This window comes from Passer domesticus, chromosome W (genome assembly GCF_036417665.1).
Source record: "Passer domesticus isolate bPasDom1 chromosome W, bPasDom1.hap1, whole genome shotgun sequence".
Taxonomy (NCBI): Eukaryota; Metazoa; Chordata; class Aves; order Passeriformes; family Passeridae; genus Passer; species Passer domesticus.
The window spans coordinates 19,451,449-19,475,424 of NC_087511.1; the positions used below are offsets into that span (position 1 = coordinate 19,451,449).

The window sequence follows — 23,976 nt, forward strand, 5'->3', positions numbered from 1 at the left end:
CAGTTTTATTCAGTCTCTGGGAAAGTTATTGAACAAATCTTCCTTGGAGCTATCAGAAGTCAAATGAAGCATGGGATTGGGAAAAGCCAGCATGAACTCACCATGGGCAAATTATGCTTAACAAACCTGATCACCTTCTATGACTAAGTAACTGGCTTGGTCATGTGGGGCAAGCAGTGGACACTGTCTACATGGATTTCTCCAAGGCTTTCGATGCTGTTTCCCACAGCCTCCTCCTACAGAGATTAATGTGTTATGGTCTAGACAAGTGGTCTGTGCAGTGGGTGAGGAACTGGCTGACAGGCGCACACCTAGAAGGTGATGGTAAATAGCTCCTTTTCAAACTGGAAATCTGTCACAAGTGGGGTCCCCCAGGGATTGATATTGGCCCCAATCCTGTTTAATATCTTCATAAGTAATCTGGATGATGGAATCAAGTGTACCCCAATGAAGTGTGCTGATGATACCAAGCTGAGTGGGGAAGCGGACACTTTGGAAGAAAGATCCACCCTGCAGGAAGACCTGGATAGGTTGGAAGAGTGGGCTAACAAGAACCTTGTGAAGTTCAACAAAGGCAAACATCTTGCACATGGAAAACATCATCCAGGAATGCAGCATAGGCTGGGATCTATCCTGATGGGGAGATGTTCTGTGGAAAGAGCCCTAGGGATCCTGGTGGACAACAAGCTGAATACGAGTGAACAGTGAGCTGCTATGGCAGAGAGCCGACAGGATGCTGGGTTGCACCAACAAGGGCACCACTGGCAGAGATAAAGAAGTCATTCTCCCACTCTACTCAGTGCCTTGTCAGGCCACACTTGGAATACTGTGTTCACTTTTGGTCCCTGATATACAAAAGAAGATGTGGGCAGGCTGGAGAGGGTCCAGAGAAGGGCCACAAAGATGATTCAAGGACTGGGAAGGTGCTATGTGAAGAAAGGCTGAGAGAACTGAGTTTGTTCAGCCTGGAGAAAAGAAGGCTAAGGGGAGACCTTATCACCATGTTCCAGTATTTAAAGGGTGGCTACAAAGAAGATGGAGACTTCCTTTTTACAAGGAGTCACATGGAAAAGACAGGGGGTAATAGGTACAAGTTACTCCTCAGGAGATTCCAATTGGACACGAGACAACAATTTTTCACAATGAGAACAATAAGCCATTGGAGTAATCTCCCCAGGGAAGTGGCAGATTCCCCAACACTGGACACTTTTCAGGTGTACTAGGGCATCTTGTCTAGACCATGCTTTTGCCAAGAAAGGTTGGACCTTGAGCTCCCTTCCAATCTGGTGTTCTATGATTCTGTGACAGAGTATCATAAACCCTGAAGATAATACCAAATGGGCAAACTGAGCTGCTGCTTAGTTGCCGTAGTTAATTTTTTTCTTGCAATCCGAAATACACTTTCTACTGGAGACTCATTTTATATATAATTTTGATGACATATTATTTAAATAAAACAAAACACAAACCAACCAACAAACCTTCTCCTTCCCATCCCTAATAGTTAAGATTATCACTGCCCATGAACCCTGGATGGCATATGATTATCCCCTTTTCACACTTTCTTTTCACACTTTGCTAGTGTCTGCTGGTGCTGATTTCACTTTGTACGTTTTGCGCGTGTCCCTGTTCAAAATGCCCCTCAAAGAACAAAACCAAAACACAAATATAAATAACAGTGTAACATAAAACAAATAGCATTCTAACAGTTTGGCAAGTGATGAATTCACCTGAGATTTAGTGATCTTTAGGCAGTCTGTAACAAAACATTGCTTTGCAATAAAAGCACAAAGGCAACAAATTATTTTAAGAAATCAAGAAGGTATACAATCTTGATTACGTCTCATTAGTTTCCTTCTGTTCTCCCTTCTCCCACCCATCTGTTGCTTGTCTACTACAGTTGGCTGCAAAACACACAGCAAGGATTGACTTTGAAGGCATGTAATGCTTGTAAATAAATCCACAATAGGATCCAAGCTGAAGAGGTGATACAGGATCAGCCTACTAGGACAATTCTGAGCATGTGCATATGCAGGCAAAGTCCGGGCTACATCAAATTAAAAGAAAAGAAAAAGTCGGGGCATTTGTCAGCCTTCATCCTTCATATATATATATATTTTTTTTTTTTTTGTAAAGCTGTCTTTTGTTCCTTGTTGTGCAGATCACAAACGGGGAGGGGTTGGCAACAACAGTCCATCACAAATGAGAATAAGTCGTAGTGACAACTGTATAACATAAGTAATGAGCATGTGCAAATTTCATGGACTCATAGAAAGCAGCCATTCCTCTCTTACAACATTACAACATGGTCTGAGTGTTTTGAAACACCTGACTGCACACTAATAAGGCTGCTCCTAGTATGTACCACTATTTAATGGAGGGGGACGCAGGTTTTCAAGCATGTGGAGCAGTCCTATGACGTGCTGTAGGTGTCAAAGCATGATCACAGGTTCTTTTAATTTATTCACCATACAGGCAAGAGCAATACCATTTCCTTTAAAAGCAAGTCTCCACTATGACACTTTGATCTTCAAGACAGAAGGTGTGATTCAAAACCCAAGTCAAGTCAGCTTTTTATGGATTCCTTCAATGAGAGGGGCAAGACGGTATCTCATCTGTGGGCTGATCTGGGTTTGGATCAATCTAACCAAAAGAAAAAGAAAAAAACCCAAAACAACAACCAAAAAAAACCACCACCAACCGAACAATTGAGCAAATAAACCCAGAACAAAAACAAAAAAACAAAAAAAAAAAGCCATGACAACTCGGTGGACTTCAGCATCAATTGTTAGGAATAAAAATCAAAATTCACAAGTTTAAGACAATTATAATGGTATGTGGAATTTACAGTCCAGGTGTTATTGAAATAACTGAAAAACTTCTAGTTAGACAAAAATTTGGATAAACAGTAATAGAAATATTAGATCCAGTGGAAGATTTTATACTGCAGGTTGATGGCAATCTAAGGATAAGCATGAATAACTGCTATAAAAAAAATTTTCTCCTTTACTTACACAGAAGTCTTTTGAATTATCTGATATATACAAAAAAGATGACTTGACATATCACTGGAAACATAATTTAAGAAATATTTACTTGAGAGAAGCGAAGAAGTTTTTCTTGAAATGGCATAAATTTATCAATAAAAAAATCATTCTACTTTTAAAGTAGTTAATACTCAAATATCCTGTGTTGTTTCAAAAAGTTCATGTGTTCTAAACTTTACCCCTTCTTCCTCTCTACAGGAGAAATAAAGGGTACAAGCCTGCTAACTAAGGTCTCAAAAAGTAGATGTAAGAATAGTTTACACGTACATTGCATCTTTTAGACATTGAATCAGAAAATGTCATACAGCCCTTTGTTTTTGCATTTCAAGCCAAGGGGGATGTCGTGCTACATAATGCTATTTTCCTAAAATGGATCAATTCACAAAAAATTTGGCCAGAGGACACTTTTTTTTTTCATTTGTCCCATATCATTTCTTTTTCTTGAAAAAGAAAAAAAGCAACACAAAAAGCTTTGAAATTTGCATCTCATTCATGGTTATTCGGTGGCTGCATTTTTAGTTCTGTGAAGGACAAAAGTGTTGAAGAACTGTGTACTTCAGAAAACTTAAGTCATAAATTAATACCAACACATCACTTTTCTACATGAAACTTCTGAAAGGCCTACCTTCACAGAATTTAAACACACATGCAGGCAAAACAGATTAGTGGTTGCTATAAAATGTTAGGAAGCGGCAGAGGTGAAAGAGCTGAAACCTTATTTTTAATAAACAAATTTTTAAAAATTATGTTTCTAAAATGGCAAACAACACTTTGAAAATTTCCAGAAAGTATTAGACTAGGGAAGAGTGCTGCCAAGAGGAATTACCTCCCCGGTCAGCAGCTCCAGGACATAGCATGATGGAGAAGCCAAGGCACCTCATAGAGCACCTTTTAAATTTAAGGTTGCAGAGTTCACATAAAAAAAAAAAATTAAAAAATTATAAAAAAGGTAACCCATGCTGTAAAACAGGCATGGAAAACTCATGATGCAATTCATCTGCATCTTGCAAACAAACAAAAATCCTCCTCAAAACCAGCTTATTCCATGTTCAGCATTTTAATTGTTTCCCCCAATTTTAGGAAGGAGAAACAGGTTTCTAAACTTATTCCATCAGACAAAAAAAAAAAAATCAGCCACACACAATATATAAATCATCATAGTCTGACAGATATACCTACTTCTGAATATAGGGGAGGAGGCAGAAAACGAAACTCCTGGATGTATGCAAATAATGGTCCTTGCAGTGCTCTCTGAAAATCATCAAAAGCAGCTACAGGTGCAAGGCCAGACTGTCTGTTTTCCTCTGTGACCACTTCTGCATAGCTAGGAGGTGCTGGAGGGAGAAGGTACATACAGTTCAAACAACAAGTTCTTATGCATGACAAAATATACAACATGATAAATATTAAACTTCAACCACTGAAAGATTCACCAGCAGATAATTACTTAAAAATTGTTAAACAAAAAGGGACACTATTTTGTTTTATTCTGATATTAAGCTTATGTTCAAAGACAGACTGACCACTGCCTATTGTGGCTGAATTATCCCCTTAAAATTTAAATCAGACCAAAGATAATTTATTCTCTGTACAGGTAGAAATGACAGAACACTGCAGTCCTCTGTACTCCAGAAGTCTCCAGGTCTGGGATTTGTACTTAAAAAAGCAAGATATTAGATATGCAAAAAGAGAAGGAAGGAAATACATAATTATTTCTTTGGCCATAAGAAATCTCCCATAGAAAAGAATATTATCTTTTCACAAAGCCTTAGCTACTAAGGCTGATGAGAAAGCCCAGAAACTGCTATCATGCGTTGCAATGCCTTATAACCAAGGATGCAATTGGGATACTGGAAGTAGAAGCAATGAAGTTATGCACAGATACAGTGGTATCCTGTGCTTTTATTTGTGCCACTTTCCAAAGAAGCTAGATTTCACTGCCTGTCCTAGAGACAGAAAGGCAGGGAGGGAAAAAAAAAAATCTCTTGCTCTACACAGAACAAGCAGGTGGCAAGAAAACATCCACAACTGATTTCCTGTGGGCTTTATTATAAAAGCATGTAATTTGACTCTGTTAACAAGACCGCAATGAATAAAGCAGACAAAAATCAGGAGAGTAGCAAATTGATTGGGATTTGTATTATCATGCTACCTTCTAGTCTTTCGGGCAGAGTCAGACCAAGCCAGTTCATGTTCATGCTACCCTGGCTGCTTACGCTTGATGTTCTGCTACCAAATGGATGTAGAGGGATGGTACCAATGACCAGTGGCAAGTTAAGGAACAAATCCACAGCTCCTGGAATATCAACATATACCTGAAGAAAAATGAAACAAGTATATGATTAAAATGTGGGGTTTTATCAGCATTTCGTAAGTATTAGTCTAAGTTATCTTTGTATGAAAGTTTTCATGAGGAGCTTGTTTCTAATAGCCCCTTTTAGGGTCCATGCCCTTATGGAGACGAGCTCTTCAAGTTAAGAAGAGTATTAACATGAGCCCTCACATGGAAATGCAGTCTACTCATTAAATGCTTGCTTAGTTGACAGACAGCTGCTTTGAGAACTTGCATGATTTAAACTAAATTTACTTAGCAGACCTCCTCTCATGATACTAATACCAGAACATGTATTTCTTTCATAACTAATCATCACAAAATGCTGTGCTAGAAATTTGTATGGCAGGTTGGAAGCTACTCATTCTCGCAAGTGAAACAGAATGCCCAACATACCATCAGTGAATACTCCACACGGATTATACTACAGTCAAGGATTGAAGGGGAAACAGGTGGAATTTTCAACTGTTTGCCATTCCAGGTTTCTGTTTTGCCAGATGACAAGGATTCCCCACGGAGGTTGGCAACAAGCTGTCTGACTTCCTTCATTTTCCCTTTGGCATAGAATGCCTGCGTTTGGTAAATGGTTGCTTTTGGCACTACCATCCGGGAAGAGCAATTCTCAATCTCAGCAAAGATCTGAATTGATTCACCTGAAACAAAAAGGAAACAAACAAACAAAAAAATATTAACAAAACAAACCAGAATTTCATATTCTCTTTACATTTACAAGGCAGCTTAAGCAAACTTTCACATTCTTTATACTGTTATAACAATGCTGCTATCATTGCTCTACCTGAAAAAAAAAAATCCACTGATGCTAATAGAAACAAGATCCCCATGAGCTGTTCTAAAAGGAAAAAGAAAACAACACATTCAAAAAAAAATACCAGTCTAACACCCAAAACATGCAAGTCTAACAAATGAGGTCATTGAACCATCTAGAGATACAAGTAGTGCTGTCTTAGTTAACAGGGTATGCAGAGAAGATTGCTAAAAGCAAATTGATGTGGTACAAATATCCTTAATGTTTCATTTATGTAAAAACAGTAGTACAGACTCCAGCTTTAAAAAGTAAGGAAAACCACACAGAATTGATTATAGGATTACATACCTGGGGTGTAGCCTTTTCTTTCAATTTTGGCACTTAAAGATATGGGGCCTGAGGTACAAAGCCAACAACACAGAGTTTTTTCTTTTGTGCCTGCTTGGGGCGACTGCAAGAAGAAGAAAAGTACTGTCCATCACATTAGGAGCTCCATCAATCTCATCGAGTATTTAAACCAACACAGGAAAATAATAGTTTTCATAATGTGCTTATTATTGCATATTTTGATAAACAAAGCTGCTTTCATAGGAAAAGTCTCAAGCAGTTTAAACATTATTATACAGATACAATGTTTGTCCTAATTCCACTGGTGTATTCATATTGCTTTTTCTGCGATCCTCCATACTACAGCCACAATTAAAACAATACTAAAAGAAAATACTGTATAGGTTAAAACAAAAGACTTCATAGCCTACACATCCCAACATAATGCTGCAGAGCTTTTCATTTAACTAACAGCAAATTAGAACATCTTCACACTTTCCATTATGCTGCATTTCCAAAGCAAAATAACTAAGCTAAACTACTGTAATCTTTACTCCCGCTATTTCCTCAGTTTCTGAATAATCCTGTTTCATCTATGTTAAAAAGACTTATTTTACACAACACCAGGATTTAGGGCTTGAACCAAAGGCCACTAAAGTCAAATGAGACCTTCGATTTTCATGGAGTTTTCACAAGGTCCCTTTGCAAGCTGATTTTTCACCCATACACACAAGAAATCTGTTTCAACAGTCTTCTGATTTTCTTTCCGCTCTAGATTAAAATTTGAGAAGGGGATTAAAAAAAAGGATTTTTAGGCCAGACTGAAATCAAATCCCCACTGAGAGCAGTTGTGATATGAAAATTATTGTAATAAAATGATATTTCAGAAAAGGATTATACAGAATTGCGATAATTTCCTCCCCATCAGTAGAAAACGATCCATATGGAAATTACCGATTATGCACTGCAGTACATTTTTTACTTTGCATTTTTAAGTTAGCAGTCCCTCACTAAAATATTAAGCATAGCATTGTTCCATCATAGATTAGTCTTTATTTATAATTTAAGAGGACCAGTTCACCAAATTTTCTTCCTTAATGAGTCTACAAGTTGGTAGTATCAGTTTAGACCAACAAATGCATTTTACGTCTTGTAAAGATCAAGCAACTCCAAGTACAGGATAACTTAGCCTTCAAAACACCAGCAGTTAAAAAGTTGTTAAACTGATATAATACTTAAAAGAAGAGTTGTACTTAAACTAGCAAATAAATATTAGGTAAAGTTACATGCTGACATTGTTTCAGTTATACTTCATTATTTTTATGCCAGGAGAATAGGAATGAGTAGTTCTGTCAGTTCTTACCAGTAACGAAGGAGTGTTGATATCTATATGTTCAAAGACTGTAAATTCCTTCTTTAATTTTGCTGGTAGAAGCCAAGGCCTATGCAATTCAGCTTTCACCCAATACCGCACACTGCCGTGTCTGCCTTCGAATGAGGTAGCAAGTGGTCTGTGCCGGACAAAGGTCAAAACTGAGTAAAGTTTTTCTCTCATTCCAGTGCAATTGATCAGATTTGGAATTAGTATGTTGTTGGGGTTTAGGATTTTTCTTTTTGTTTCTTTCTCTTAGGGAATTTTCTCCCATTTTGTTGCTAAGAAACAATAACGACAGGTACTTAAGAGAAACAAAGAAGTAACCACAGAGAAGGGGGAGGAGTTCAGCTGGCTTTACTATCGTAGCTGAGGGGGCATTGTCCTGGAAAGGGCAGAGATTTGGGCTGAGGGAAGGGGTTGGGTGCAGCTTCTAGCTCTCTCTTGCTCTCTAGGAGTCAGACAATTGATTGCTGCTCGCTGGGGGGGGGGAGGAAGGGGGAGGAGAATTCGCTGTTGCCGCTGCCGGAGCCCAGCCCTGTCCTGCTTCTTCTGCCGGGGGTGAGCCTTTGCTCGTGAGAGCAGCCACTGAACTGGGACCTTATTGTGATTGATGAGTAATGCGATGGTTGACTCTCACAATTAAAAGGCAAATATCATGTATATATGTTGGGAGAAGTTTTATAGACTTATGTTTTACCTGTTTTACCCCCCCTCCCCCCCTTGTGTTGTTATCGGGAGGTGGCCTGGGTTTGGGACATTTGGGAGGGTCGGCTTGTCACTATGGCAACAGCTGACCTCCAATCAAGAGTTAAGGAAGCAAACTCCACCACTGGACAGCGAAGAAGGAGTCGATGGACAGAACTTTGGGAGGGGCTAAAGGGTTAAAAGGCGAAACCTCCATTGTGTGGATGAGCACATGGAGGGAAAAATCCTTTGCTCTCAGCGCCGTAATATTTTCTCTATTCAGTCTTCTGTTGTAGTTTTGATAAGGTTTTAATAATCATTTAATTTTTTTAAGTGAGTATAATTTCTCACATTATTAACACCCTACCTCATTTATAAAAAGGACTCTCACCATCTGCTTGGGTACCCCGGGATCCCGAGCCCTTTCCCCCTCCCAGGGAGCCTCTCCGTGCCGTGTTCGGGAGCCGGGCTGCCACTGCCCAGCCCCCGCCGTTTCTTAGCCACTGCTCTGGGTTTTTTGCTACACTGTAGCCCGCACCCCCTGCCTGCTGGGACGCCCCGCGGTTCCAGCTACAGCTGCGGAGTTTTTGATACATCTCGTCTACCACTCCAGGGTTTTCTTCGTCCCTGTTGTTCCAGCTTGCTGCTTCCGAGGTCCCTGCTACAGCTCCTTTGGCTGTGCAGAGGGGCATCAGGATCGGCTGCCCCTGGGGGTTTGTAAAGGAAGCCCCTTTCCTATCCCTTCTGCCGGCTGTGCCCGCCATTGTCCACGTGCAGAGAGACGACCCATCTCGTGCCACAGCGCCCCCTGCAGCCGCGGGGAAATTGTCTCACCTGCCCTGCCCAGCTGGGGAGCCATCAGCACTCCTGCCGGCTGTGACCATAAGTACACCAAAGGGGAAGGTGCCTGACAGCTGAGAGAAGGCTGTTACTGGGTTTCAGGTTTTGTTTGTTGTTGCCGTTGTTGTTGTTTGTTTGCCTTGTTATACATACTAGTAAAGAACTGTTATTCCTTTTCCTATATCTTTGCCTGAAAGCCCCTTAATTTCATAGTTACTTGGAGGGAAGGGGGTCATATTCTCCATTCCAAGGGAGGTTCCTGCCACTTGTCTTTCAAACCAAGACATATGAAGAACTGTATTTTTAATGTATCATAATAAGCATAACTTATTTGCAACATTTCCGTATCTCAGAAAAACATAATGTTAAAGTTGGGGAAATATATCATCCCTAATTCATTCAACAGTAGTTTTGTAGAAGTTTTAAGAATCAATTAAAGAATTGTGCAAGAAAAGTGCCAGAAGAATACACATCTCCTTTAGAGGCCATTTTCAAGTGTAGAATAAAGCATGCCCTTTTAAGGTCAAATTAAGACCACCAAGAAAAATTAGCATTAGTACCACTCCATTATTATTTTGGACATTGTAATCTATAAATAACTGTGTATTATTTACTTGGCTGGTATCTCAGTGGTTTAACTATAACTAAATGCTTTTGTAGTTTGCTTTGCTTTAAGTACAATAGTTAAATATTTTAATGTACAGTTCTGAAGAGAGAGTTTTTGAGCATCGTCTAATTTTCTTTTACCCTGATGAGATCATCTTAATATATATACACACACATCTAATAAAGATAAAGACTATTCTGCTCTGAACACTGAATGACAAAGTCCTTTCAGGGAGTTGGAGAAGGAAAAAAAATTATGCTGATAGGGAGGTCAAACCTTCCAGCATTACCCTTTTATCCTCTTCCTCCTCCCACCCCCCCCCCCCCCATAAGATGGAGGACATAAAATTTTTATACTCCTTTCATGTCCTGTTAACTGTAACTTGTCTTTTCCTAACACTTTCATCCTTTAATCTCCAGGAAGAATTTTTATACTGCACTATGTTTGAAATGCATCATAATAAAATATAAGTTATGGGCAAAGCTTCCCTCCCTAAATTCTATATCAAATAATATTAGCTGTGATATTACTTTACTAGAAAGAATCATTCTGCTACAAGTTTGACATTTCTATTTGCACATTTGAAATGTTTACTTTTTTTCTTAATAATGCAGTGATGCAAATGAAAGGATTTTCTAATCAACCTTCAATGTTTCATCCTGCTGCAGTATCCTTTAAGAAAAAAACAAAAAAAAAACAAAAAAAAAAACCCAAAAAAACCCCAAAACAAACAAAACCAGTAAGGCCAGTCAGCATATTGGTTCTTTACACTATTGCTTTGCATTTGGTTGCACTGGGTCTGGCTGGGATGGAGATAACTTGCCTCATAATAGCCCATATAGTGGAGTGTCCACTACACATACTGAGGCCCTGCTTTTCAGGAAGTGGCTGGACATTTGCCTGCTGATGGGAAGTAGTGAATTAATTCTTATTTTTGCTTTGCTTCCACATACAGCGTTTGTTTTTTTCTTATTAAAACTGCCTTTATCTTGACCCACAAGCTTGTCCATCTTATTTTCTCTCCCTGGCCTGTTGATGCAGAAGAATGAGAGAGCAACTGCATGGAGGGCTGGCAGGCAACCAAGGTCAAACCACCACATTGGTTTTGTTTTAAATAAATTTTAGAAATATTCCATGGATACAAAATAGCAAGAAATGGTAAGGAGGCAGTGTCAAACTAGTGTTCTTCAGGCCTTTTACTACCAGCCTTCATTTTTTCCTGTATTATCAAAGATGGCTTCATAGTTATTCTTTCAAGTCACTTGACAAGACCTTTAGCGTTTTAATCAATTCTTGTGCTATTTTAGTGGCCATATTTGAACATTTCTTCCAACTCAAGGGAATATCAGTATCATCATCACTTCTTATAGAAGAGGTTTTCATCAGAACCTTAAATTGACTTCTAAAAGTTTCCATACATATGCATCTTCTTCAGCATTCTAATAATATTGACTGTAAAGCCCTGCGCTATTTGCGGAAACTGATCTGTAAAAGCATTTATCATCTGCACATTCTGTTAAAGCCAGTCCCTCTAATAAGCAGATGTTTTATTAGCTTTAAAATTAGGTATCAGTCTAATATTCTGCCTAATTTTTTTAACCTTAATGACTTTGGCACCTGGCTTTTACAGTAAAAGGTTCCTCCTACCTCCTTTCTTTCATCTATTTCCAGACTCTGTCTGTTCTTTCATATTTAATTTTTCTGCAACTTGTGTTTGAGCTAATTTCCCTGTTGGCAACTCCTCTATGTATAAATCTTCCCTTCACAATGTATACATGAGACACCTCAAACGTGTGTGTGTGTGTGTGTGTGTGTCTGTGTGTGGCAATTTAGTTTAAGACTTCTGCTATCACTCTTGCTTCACCTTTGCTTTCTGAGTCAAGTGGGATTAGGTATGGGAATGTTTCTTGCTTCATCCACCCATCCATTTGTTTTTTATCCATCCTGGCTCTTTTGTCTAGAGGTCAGCCTGAGTACATACATCCTATTTGAAGTAGAAAAAAAAAAAACAAGCAAACCATTATTTAGTTCAAATGCAGTTAAGCCTGCCACATCTGTTTCAGACTGAGCCGGAACAGTTAAGCTGTTATCACTAGGTTCTGATGGCTTGCATGGCTCCAGTAAAATCTTGTTTCATTTAGAAGATATTTCAGCCCCCTCTGCAGGACTCAAAAGACACCAGTTCCCCTCCCTTCTTCTGTGAAGGGGTCCAATCCTTCATAAGGAGCCAACATACCTCAGTCAAAAGAAAGAGTAACCAACTGGGCAACGAGCTCCTGTTTTGTGAACAACTCTTAACCAGTTTAAAAGCAACCTCTTCAGTCTAATGAGATTATGTCCTCTACTGCATGTCTGAGCACAACTCCTACTATCACTGAAAAGTTTTCCCTCCCCCCACAAGAATTTTTCTTAAGCAGGTATGTATCTTAGCCTTCTCTCACACAAGCTGTGTACTGCATGTAAGTACTTACATCTGTGGAAGCTCAAAGCTGAATGCATATTCATGCCTTCCTGAATGAATGGTGTGAAGGCCTTCTTCAGAATTGTCATCATCTAGGAGGGAAAAACTCAATATGCTATTCCACCTGTGAACATTTTACATAGCACAATATATTATATAGGTTTCTTTTCCAGAATAAGTGGGATTTATACATTCTTTAAGATACTAAGAACACAGTGTCTCAGAAACAAGTCTCTCCAGTTCATTTGTATTAACTGCTAGATGTATAGCTGCAGAATTTTTAAGATTAGGTGAGATTCCAAGACTCGTCTGACATAAAAGCAGAAGTTAACTTGTTTTAATTTATGATCTTATGAAAAGCAGAGTTCACTCCTTAGATTTTTTTAAAGTTTAATAATAATAGGATAAAGAAGGACAAAATTTCCAGCACTGGGGTGCTCCTGGCCAACAGCCAAAGAACACACCAGTACATACAAACAGTGTTATCTTTATACCTTTACATCTGGCTGAGGTGCATGCATATTCATGTGTTTCATACATTATTCAAACATTCTTGCCGAACTTTCTGATGTTTTAGGAACTTCTTTGTTTGGCTTCTTCACACTCCATGACATCCCGGGTGTCAGGTCAATATATTTTATTTCTTCTTGTGTCTCCATCCTGCTGTTTCACATCCTCTGATAAGGATTTAGTATGTCCTCTTTAAATTTAATATGGTATTCTCTAATTGTCCTCCGGTGCTCTGGTTTGTGTCATGGTTATCTTATCACTTGAACGGGTCAGTCAGTGGATGGCCTTACACTGTTCTTAGTTACAAAAAGCCCTTTTCACATCTTATGTTTTGCTAAGGTCTATAGTACAATACGTTGATCACAATACTATTTCTATAAGAGATACATAGATATTATATTCATTACACTACTACTTCTATGAACAATACAGGGCATACTTAAGCTAATTATATTAACAAACAGCTAAAAAGAATTATGATTTTTATTATATCTAAATACTTATAATCAATAACAACATGTAAAAGCTAATGCATAAATGTGAAAGCCAATATTATTTGGTCATTTTTAACAATCTTAAATCCAAGTACTGACATAACTGTAACCGCTGCCATTTCAAAGTCTGCCTGAAAGATCCATAATGGAAACTGTTTTCCGATATGACTTCTAGTTAAAACATAAAATGAAATAGAGCTCTCTAATAGTATTAAGCAATCTTAGTATTTTCTGCTACATTAATTGATTACATTTAGTAATTCAGCTTCCTTCTATCTCCTGCCTAGCAAGTGTCCAAAAATTGATTTTTTTAAAAAGTGTGCAAGCACCACCTAGAAAGTACCAAACAAATTCAGAGGCACAAGAAGTGGCAAGCTGTCCAATTAATGATGTTAAGAGTTAATGTATCAAAAATTCAAAGTTTAGCTTGATTTTGCTTGGATGGCAAAGACCCAAACATTTCCTAATTTCAACGAGAAAGCTGACCTTATTTTATAGTCATGATTTCTTGTATTGCTTTAAATTCCCCAATAAATTTGTGGTTTGTTCCGATATAATTACCATGAACCCAGAAAAAAACCCTGCTGATTCCAGCAGAATAGACAGTTATTTAGGTAGAACAATTGAGCATCTCATATACAAAAGGGTTGGCATAATAAAGGCACATATAGTTGGATTACACAAAAGACCCTTCCTGTTGTTAATAGTCTGAAGCATCATGAAGGAACACTGCTACATTTTAAGATTTTTTTAGTTCCCACTGTTCTACAAAAGTGCTGATGCTCCAGTTTCTTTAGTGCACCAGAAATACTGAAACAAACCTATGCAAAAATATAAAATATAAACCCCCTATTTACATAAATGCACCTGCAGCATGTAATGTCACAAAATAACAATCTTCAATACACTCAAAGAGCAAAGCAATGTGTATAATGCTTTGTTGTTGTTGTTGTTAAAAACAAAAAACGCTTGGAGGGCTTTGTTTGGTTTTAATTAAAAATAATAGCATTTTCCTTGCACATACATTTTTTCATCCCTTCTTCACTTCCTGTCAGATCAACAGTCCCACTGAGCCTGAAGAGCAGCAGTGGAATTATGGTAAGCAAGTACTGAGCTGTCAATCACAGACTAGGCTGGAGCAGGACTGGCCTAAACAGGCCCAAGCACATCCCCTGCCAACCACTCATGTACATACAGTATACATTACACCCCACTACATTTGCTCAGCAACTCTGCTCACAGTCTCGCCTAACACAGAGGTAAGGAGAGAGGGAGAGGGCATCACCCACGCCTCACCATCCGCTCTCCTCATACCACAGGGCCATGATGCCAGCTTGCCCCATGCAGACACCCCAATCCTGCACTTCTCTCAGGAGCAGGTGCTGACCATTACTGAAAAGCGATTACAGACAGTGTGGGCCAGGGGTGTGGGCCAGGAGAGATAACCAAGTGAGCGATGCAAGAGGCTCCGGGGCCGTGTGTCCCAACGGCTGCCCCTGCTCACAACTCCTTGCTGGCCCAGTGGATGTGTACAGCAGGAGCTTGAATACTTCTGTCTGTCCCCAGAGGTGGGCATTCCCAAGAAAGGCAATGCGCCCTCTGCAGCCACTTCGCTCCGTCCCCCAGCACACACTAGAGAGTGGGCAAAGGAACTTCCCTCACGTCCCAGGCTCCTACAATCAGCGGCTGGCATCACCTTAGCAACAGGCTAACAAGCCCCAGCAGACCAAGGACAAGGCAGGGACAGGGAGTGGTCTTCCAGACTATGGTAGGGTACAAGGCGTAGAGTTAAACTCCACTCTGTGCAGCAAGTGTTCACAGTCCTGCCCCTGCAGCCAAGGGAAGGACAGTGGTGTCCTGGGACAACTGCTTAACATTGTATGTGCTGCACATGCAGCAACAGTCCTGCTTCTGGTGTTGGAACGTGTCAGATCTGTCCCTTCCCTGCCACCTTTTGTTCCCTTTCCAGACAAAACCAAGCACCTACTATCGAGGTCAGCATTTGGATCTACAAGCCACATACAAAGTCATTGCTGCTGCTTAAGCTGACAGAAGCATAGGATCACCTTCTTACTCGTAAGTATACATCCTGCTATGAGTGACTCCTGCATGCTTGCATGTTTCTGTCATTTGCAAGCCAGAGATGAATGAATTTTTCACATGAGAGAATTCTTTTTCTAAGGCAGCAGTATAAAGAACATTTGAACTAGAAAGACATCTCATGAGTGACCCGAGCTTGCTTGCATCACAGAAACATAATTAAAATCGATAGCAACTGCTATTTGTAGAGGATCTCTGCAGTAAATATATTTCAAATAAAAAAACAAAACAAAAACACACACACACAAAAACCAACACCCTCCCACCCCCAACAAAGTCAAAACAACACACCAAAACAACCAAACAAATGATGTACTCAGTTTTAATATTTTCTCATTCTAGGAACTGAATCATCATCACCACCTGACGTGTGCAACCAATCTGCAGAGAGAAGGAATCCTCCCTCCCTTCTTCCCGGGACTGGCCCCAAACAGGATTGAACCGCTTCTAACAAAGCATGGAAACTTCAGAAATAACAAGCTCAGAGTCCCTTGTACTTTCACGAGGTAACTATGCAAACAATAGATTAGCAATTTAAGACCCACAATCTCACTCACAATGTAATACCCTATTTCCATACCCCAAAATAAGGGAATTTGCAGGGCACTTTCCATTTCCATAGGGGCTTAACAGACCCGGTTTTCATTGAATGCAGGTTCCAGAACTCCTCAACTCAGAAGCGATGCTCCATTCGTACAACCATGATCTCTTATTTGGCCTTTCAGACAGATTTTTACATCTGGGTCCCCCATAGAGGAGTTGAATAAAATAAATTAAAGTCATTTACAAGTATACTAGTTTAGAACAAAGGAAGAAATGGAAAATTATGTGTGCGGTGGTGATAGCATATCAAAGTAATCCACAGGAACACTATAGTATCTGCCAACAATGAATCAACCTCAAAAATAATTCTGCAAGTCAGACCTGCATCTGTTATGTGTCAAAACGTCTAATGGTACATCTTAATTACACTTATGATTTGATAGGGTGCTACCAAGAAAATAATTTACCACATATCTGGTTTTGACTCAACACCTATTTTCCCTATAGAGAAACAAATCACACTAATATCGCTAAAAAAAAAAGGCATTGTATATTACAAAACACATATTAAAAACCAATGCAAATCCTTATGAAAAGACTGTTAAAAGGCAGGTATTTTTTAAAAGTCCTGTTTTCAGGTACTTTGAAAATGCACTTCAACATGCTTTTAAGAAAACATTCAAATAATCAAAAATACAACCTAGGAATGTAACCAGCATTTCCTCATCTTTAGAAATAGTGAACACTCTGAGACTACATATTAAGGAGGGATAAACCAAGCAAAGGTGCATCTTTTTCTGGAAATATGTCTGCATGTAGTGAATGAATAAGCGAAAAGCTTACCTCTTGCATGCCCGACTAGAACGTCCTTATAGTTAAAATACTCTACTTCTTCGGTGTAATTTTGTGTATAGGCAGTGTTGGATCCAGCATTTCTAGATTCACTCCAACGTACTTTTGCATGTCCTCTTGCATGAATTTTAAGAGCTTTCACTCTAATTTCCCCAGTAACTTCCAAACTGATCCTTCCTGAGACTGTGTCCCCGCTAGAATACACGGGGATATTGCTGTTACTGGGACAGTCAAAGCTTATTGTCAAACTCTTCACCTTCCCCAGCACCATGATTTTTAACGAAGTGTATAAAAATATACTGCAAGGAAAAAAAAAAAGTCAAGGTCTCATACAAAACGCGACCTTCACTTTACACTGAACAAGGCCTCTGCTGCGTAGAGCCTGCCGACAAGATCAGCGTGTCCCCTACGAACGCTTCATCGGAATTACTGAGAAGACAAAGGCAGCCGCCCAACACTGCGATATCCGTACAAAGGCAGCTGGCCCGCACGCTTCCAGCTCACTTTAAGAACAGCTTTGTGAAAAACAATCACCCCCGCGCATGCGCGAAGCGAGTCGCGGCGGCCGTCCGCTTGCCTGTCTTTCCTGCCGTGTTCGTTTTTCTTGTGTTATTGCTTCCGTCTCATGCAGAGAGTCAGAGCACTCCCTGGTGGAGTCAGGGCTCTGCTACGAGTTCGCAGTATGGTATTGAAATACGTACTGAAGAACTGAGAGAAAAACGTCCGGGGACGGGGGGACGGGGGGGGGGGGGGGGGGAACGGGGGGGCGCGGGCGGGGAACGGGGGGGCGCAAGGGCTCCTTGTCCAGAGGGTCATCTCATCTCATGTCATCATCTCATCTCATCTCACTGCCTGGCACGGCCTGGGGATCCTGGCTGGCTGGTTGGGAGGTGTCTCGGAAGAAGCTGGCAGCTGAAATTGGGCAGCAAGTCGGTGGGCACCAGGCCCCAGATTCTGGTAGCAGACGGCACGGGTTCTCCCCCTCAGCCATGGGTTGCCTGCCTAACAGTAAAGATTGCCACGATTCTGTCGGGGAAATGCTCGGCACGTTGCTCAGTTACAGACCTTGCCCAAAGCTTTTGTTCATGAAGGGGCTAATCCTGGGCAAATTATAGGCAGGGCCTCGGCAGGTAAGCAGGGCATGGCTGCCTTTGCTGGCTTCCCACCCCCCTTTGCAGCACCCGCAGCATTAATTGAGGAGTGGGGTTACAAACGCATGGCATTATGCAAAAGTAAACATTAAAACCTCTATCAAGATGAAGTTTTCTGTTTTAATACTTTTAAATGTAATTAATATAAATCTTAGTTTGGGGTCTGGCTTGTTTGCTGCTGATGTTGGTTTTTGCCCCCTTTTTAGTGACGAACACCCCACGTGTGGAGACGCGAGCCTTGACTCCATGTTTCAGAAGGCTGGTTTATTATATTGTGATATATATTATATTAAAACACTACATTAAAACTATACTAAAAGAATAGAGAGAAATAGATTCATCAATAGGCTAGAAAGAACAAAAATGGAATGAAGAACAAAAATTGAATGAATAACAAAAACTCCTGACTCTCAGAGTCCGATGCAGCTGCATCTGTGATTGGCTATTAATTGGAAACAACCAATATGCACCAATCACAGCTGCACCTGTTGCATTCCACAGCAGCAGATAGTTATTGTTTACATTTCTCTCCTGTGGTTCCTCAGCTCCTCAGGAGGGAAAAATCCTAGCAAAGGATTTTTCATAAAATATCATGGCTAGACTTTTTTCCACTTCTTCCATTCATGGAGTTCGGACAGGAGGGCCACTGTCTCTGTCTCTCTGGGGGTGCCTCCCAGTGAACCCTGGCCAGCCCCGGGTCGGCAGACAACGGGGGGCAGCCCTGAAGCGGCTGACAGGGGCGGGGGGACACTCTCTGGTGCCCCGAGGGTACTGAGAGCAGCTAGGCTAGTCGCCTTTGCGTCGGAAGAGACACTGGAGACATCAGTAGAGGGTAAAAGGCCGACTCTCAGCAGGGGGCCAGTCCAAGGTTTATTCGGAGCTCCCGAGGGAGCCCCACACCTCAGTGTTGCGCCTTGCTTAGAGTACCACAAAAGGAATCTCAAGGTTACATTTAAGGGGGGGGGGGGGGGAGGAAACTGAAGGTAGATATGTTTGCTGACCAATAAAGACCCTTCAGGGATGAAACCTTAGGGATGGACATTTGGGATAGTGTATAAAATAATACTTGGGGGGCTGACCTCTGGCCTCGGACTAATCACTCGACGACTTGGACCGAAAGTTCTAGATAGAGGGGATGGGATGCTGAGTGACTGACAGCCAGGGTGGGGATTTGGGGATGATCTCAACACAGGAGAATAATTACACAGGTAGAGGAAGGGGGTACAAAAAGGGGTACACCATTTGGGAAAATAATGGGATACAAAACCAAAACTATTACAAAGTATTACAAGGTATAAAAGCACACTACAACAGGTCACAATTCCTGTCCTTCTGGTTCTGGGTTCATTGTCACCATGTACCTCTGTCAGTGTGGATCTGCACAGAATTTAAAGTGCATAGCAGTTACCTTTGATGCCTAGCTTTGGCAGGCCTTTGAAGATCTGCAGAGTTTAAAGACCCAAATCCTGCTAGCCAAGTGGATATTCATATGGATTTTTTTTTGTATATGTGTTGATAAGGAAGGGAATACTCTCACATAATTTGGATATGATTCTATAGTGTTTTCTCATTTATTTTTTTAATACAGATTATGTATTTTGTATACTTGCTAGGTTTGACTATTCCAGGCTTGTTGGAGTTGGAGAAAATATTTTGATTTGCTAGTGTAACATACACCCCCACCCCTGTGCATTATATATGAGCTACAGACAGCGTAGCCCTAACTTGCCTTCCTTTCTCAATAGAATTCCTGTCTCTTGCCAAGCCATTTTTGGACATACAACTTCAGAATAACATGGCGTGAGAGACGGTCTGAAATCCCTCTCATTTTGCCTCAGCACTGTCTCAAAGACAGACATCAGGACCATTGAAAATACCCTTGTTGGAATTCTGGCTTTGCTTGGGATGGTTGCTCTCCAAGATCCTGCGGCCTGAGCAGCACTTCTGGCTTGCCAAGCTATTGTTTGCAGGTGTGTTTGCTGCCATGAGACGCTGAACCTACTGAAAAGGAGAAGGGGCACTTTGCCCTTCTTCGCTTGCATCTGCTTTGCAACAATAGCCCTGGAATTTCCCCACCTCTTGGCTTGGCTGGACTTTTCCAGGATAACTTTTTGGTGGTCCCCATGGAAGACACTTCATCTGTTTTACAACAACCGTGATGGACAGACTGAGATGGGAGAAGCTTCTCCATCAAAGACTGAGATATGAAACCCCCATATGGAGGAGCTCCCCCTCCTCTCAAGGACTGAGACTGAAACCCCTAACCTGGGGGAGGTGAGCTGACCAAAGCGAGATGTTTGCCTACATGTGTGACCATTGGACCAAGAAGACAATGGTTTTCGCCTACTGCTGAGAATATGGACTGTTTGTAACCTTCCTCAATTCCTTCTTTCCCCTCAACAATTTCAATAGACTATTCTTTATTGCATCTGATTCGATTTCAAGACCTGTCCCCTTTCCCCACCAAAAAGGACTATAAAGAACCTTCAGTTTAACCAGTGTCTTTGAGATCTCCCCTGACGTGACCAGGCGAACTTCATCGACTGGACTTTGAAGGACTTCATCTTACTACGTTTGGTAGCTATATTCTCTCTCTCTCTCTGTTCCCTCTCTTTTCCCTATTCTTTCCCTTTTTTTCCCCAACCCCCCTTAATGCATTTGCTGTGGTTATTTCAATAAAGGTGCATTGGTTTTGATTGATACTCCAAATTCTCCTGTCCGTGTTGGTTTTTTGCACTCCGAGATCATTTAACGAACTGTCACAAATTCCGTTCGTATGAGTGGATTGTGACACATGACTGCTGTCATGATGTGGTATGTGTTCTAAGCATTTCATGCCAGCAGGTGTAGTAGCTTTACCTTGGCTGGATGGCAGGCGTCCACCAAAGCTGCTCTATCACCCCCTTTTATCAGCAGGGCTGGGGGGAGGTATATGGCTTGGCTAATTCTACTGAGAGAGGAAATATTTTATTCAACTCTGTCATGTGGAGTTCGTATGTCTGAGACTTAATACACAACAGACCTCCCATACTTCATCAGCCAAACAGCCTATTTTATTGTCCTGACCACCTTTTATAGGCAAATCAAAAATTCCCGGTGCTATACAGACATTGGTCTGATTTCTACACCCCCCCAGACTCTCAACTGGTCAAATTCTTGTATTTTAGGAGAGTTGTTCTTCGTTGGAACCACTGCCAGTCAGCCCAGAGGTTGGTTTATGGAGCTTGGCCGGATTTCTTACTTATAACTGGATTAATGCTAACCACAGATTACCTTATACTGCAACACAACTCCAACAAGCCTGGAATGGTCAAACCTAGCAAGTATACAAAATACATAATCTGTATTAAAAAAATAAATGAGAAAACACTATAGAACCATATCCAAATTATGTGAGAGTATTCCTGTGATGGGAATGTGCCCTTTTTGTTCACTAAAAACAGGAGAGAGCATAGGGTTGTGATGGGAATGTGACCTTCTTGTTCACTAAAAACAGGAGGAAACATAGTGTAAACAAGTAACCGCCAACTAGCATGTGATAACATATGAGACTAAACATTGCTGAGCTAATCAACTACAAGTTGTTCCAAGTCCCAGGTTCCCAGAGGGGGGGGCACCGAGGAAGAGTACCAGAGGCCTTCATCGACGACCACCAGGAGGCAGAAGGAGACCCTCTAGCAACCGGGCGGACATGCGCGGAGGAGCACCGGAAATGCGACGGGGTTAGAAAGCGGGAGGGTACAAAAGGGGGAACGGAACAACTTTCGGCGCGGCAGTTGGTGGAGCGAGGACTCCCCTGCCGCCCAGCGCTGCAATTTGCTTTCTCTTTTCTGTATTAATAAATTGGCTATATAATTGACCCGACTGGCCCATTGCGCTCATTTATAACAATTCCCTTCCTTATCAACACATATACAAAAAAAAATCCATATGAATATCCACTTGGCTAGCAGGATTTGGGTCTTTAAACTCTGCAGATCTTCAAAGGCCTGCCAAAGCTAGGCATCAAAGGTAACTGCTATGCACTTTAAATTCTGTGCAGATCCACACTGACAGAGGTACATGGTGACAATGAACCCAGAACCAGAAGGACAGGAATTGTGACCTGTTGTAGTGTGCTTTTATACCTTGTAATACTTTGTAATAGTTTTTGGTTTTGTATCCCATTATTTTCCCAAATGGTGTACCCCTTTTTGTACCCCCTTCCTCTACCTGTGTAATTATTCTCCTGTGTTGAGATCATCCCCAAATCCCCGCCCTGGCTGTCAGTCACTCAGCATCCCATCCCCTCTATCTAGAACTTTCGGTCCAAGTCGTCGAGTGATTAGTCCGAGGCCAGAGGTCAGCCCCCCAAGTATTATTTTATACACTATCCCAAATGTCCATCCCTAAGGTTTCATCCCTGAAGGGTCTTTATTGGTCAGCAAACATATCTACCTTCAGTTTCCTCCCCCCCCCCCCCCTTAAATGTAACCTTGAGATTCCTTTTGTGGTACTCTAAGCAAGGCGCAACACTGAGGTGTGGGGCTCCCTCGGGAGCTCCGAATAAACCTTGGACTGGCCCCCTGCTGAGAGTCGGCCTTTTACCCTCTACTGATGTCTCCAGTGTCTCTTCCGACGCAAAGGCGACTAGCCTAGCTGCTCTCAGTACCCTCGGGGCACCAGAGAGTGTCCCCCCGCCCCTGTCAGCCGCTTCAGGGCTGCCCCCCGTTGTCTGCCGACCCGGGGCTGGCCAGGGTTCACTGGGAGGCACCCCCAGAGAGACAGAGACAGTGGCCCTCCTGTCCGAACTCCATGAATGGAAGAAGTGGAAAAAAGTCTAGCCATGATATTTTATGAAAAATCCTTTGCTAGGCCCTCCTGAGGAGCTGAGGAACCACAGGAGAGAAATGTAAACAATAACTATCTGCTGCTGTGGAATGCAACAGGTGCAGCTGTGATTGGTGCATATTGGTTGTTTCCAATTAATAGCCAATCACAGATGCAGCTGCATCGGACTCTGAGAGTCAGGAGTTTTTGTTATTCATTCAATTTTTGTTCTTCATTCCATTTTTGTTCTTTCTAGCCTATTGATGAATCTATTTCTCTCTATTCTTTTAGTATAGTTTTAATGTAGTGTTTAAACCAGCCTTCTGAAACATGGAGTCAAGGCTCGCGTCTCCACACGTGGGGTGTTCGTCACTAAAAAGGGGGCAAAAACCAACATCAGCAGCAAACAAGCCAGACCCCAAACTAAGATTTATATTAATTACATTTAAAAGTATTAAAACAGAAAACTTCATCTTGATAGAGGTTTTAATGTTTACTTTTGCATAATGCCATGCGTTTGTAACCCACTCCTCAATTAATGCTGCGGGTGCTGCAAAGGGGGGTGAGAAGCCAGCAAAGGCAGCCATGCCCTGCTTACCTGCCGAGGCCCTGCCTATAATTTGCCCAGGATTAGCCCCTTCATGAACAAAAGCTTTGGGCAAGGTCTGTAACTGAGCAACGTGCCGAGCATTTCCCCGACAGAATCGTGGCAATCTTTACTGTTAGGCAGGCAACCCATGGCTGAGGGGGAGAACCCGTGCCGTCTGCTACCAGAATCTGGGGCCTGGTGCCCCACCGACTTGCTGCCCAATTTCAGCTGCCAGCTTCTTCCGAGACACCTCCCAACCAGCCAGCCAGGATCCCCAGGCCGTGCCAGGCAGTGAGATGAGATGAGATGATGACATGAGATGAGATGACCCTCTGGACAAGGAGCCCTTGCGCCCCCCCGTTCCCCGCCCCGCGCCCCCCCGTTCCCCCCCCCCCCCCCCCCCCCCCCCCCCCACCCCCCCCCCCCCCCCCCCCCCCCCCCGTCCCCCCGTCCCCGGACGTTTTTCTCTCAGTTCTTCAGTACGTATTT

General features: G+C 41.7%; 1 protein-coding gene and 1 long non-coding RNA gene across 4 annotated transcripts in view; one reads left to right on the plus strand and one right to left on the minus strand.

Annotated features, from left to right (window-relative positions):
• LOC135288960 (arrestin domain-containing protein 3-like) overlaps window positions 1–17,497 on the minus strand; it is a 21,711-nt gene extending 4,214 nt beyond the window's left edge. Inside the window, exons 1-8 of one of the 2 annotated variants that reach the window (XM_064402300.1) lie at window positions 16,930–17,497; window positions 12,450–12,531; window positions 7,836–7,983; window positions 6,494–6,596; window positions 5,776–6,032; window positions 5,200–5,362; window positions 4,227–4,381; window positions 2,078–2,643 (exon numbers count right to left, since the gene is read on the minus strand). In XM_064402300.1, the coding sequence (XP_064258370.1) occupies window positions 2,587–2,643; window positions 4,227–4,381; window positions 5,200–5,362; window positions 5,776–6,032; window positions 6,494–6,596; window positions 7,836–7,983; window positions 12,450–12,531; window positions 16,930–17,209 (1,245 nt within the window). In that variant the 5' untranslated portion in view covers window positions 17,210–17,497 and the 3' untranslated portion in view covers window positions 2,078–2,586. Of the gene's footprint in view, window positions 1–2,077; window positions 2,644–4,226; window positions 4,382–5,199; window positions 5,363–5,775; window positions 6,033–6,493; window positions 6,597–7,835; window positions 7,984–12,449; window positions 12,532–16,929 lie in introns of those variants that run through there. The other variant, XM_064402301.1, reaches the window with a different exon arrangement.
• Window positions 14,723–22,152, plus strand: LOC135288962 (uncharacterized). 2 transcript variants are annotated; one of them, XR_010351768.1, is made up of 4 exons: window positions 14,723–15,011; window positions 15,413–15,519; window positions 15,886–16,049; window positions 21,257–22,152. It is a non-coding gene; the product is annotated as an uncharacterized LOC135288962 (long non-coding RNA). The 2 variants fall into 2 exon arrangements; XR_010351767.1 differs by lacking the exon at window positions 14,723–15,011 and having other exon boundaries at window positions 15,379–15,519.
• Window positions 22,153–23,976: the final 1,824 nt, after the last annotated feature.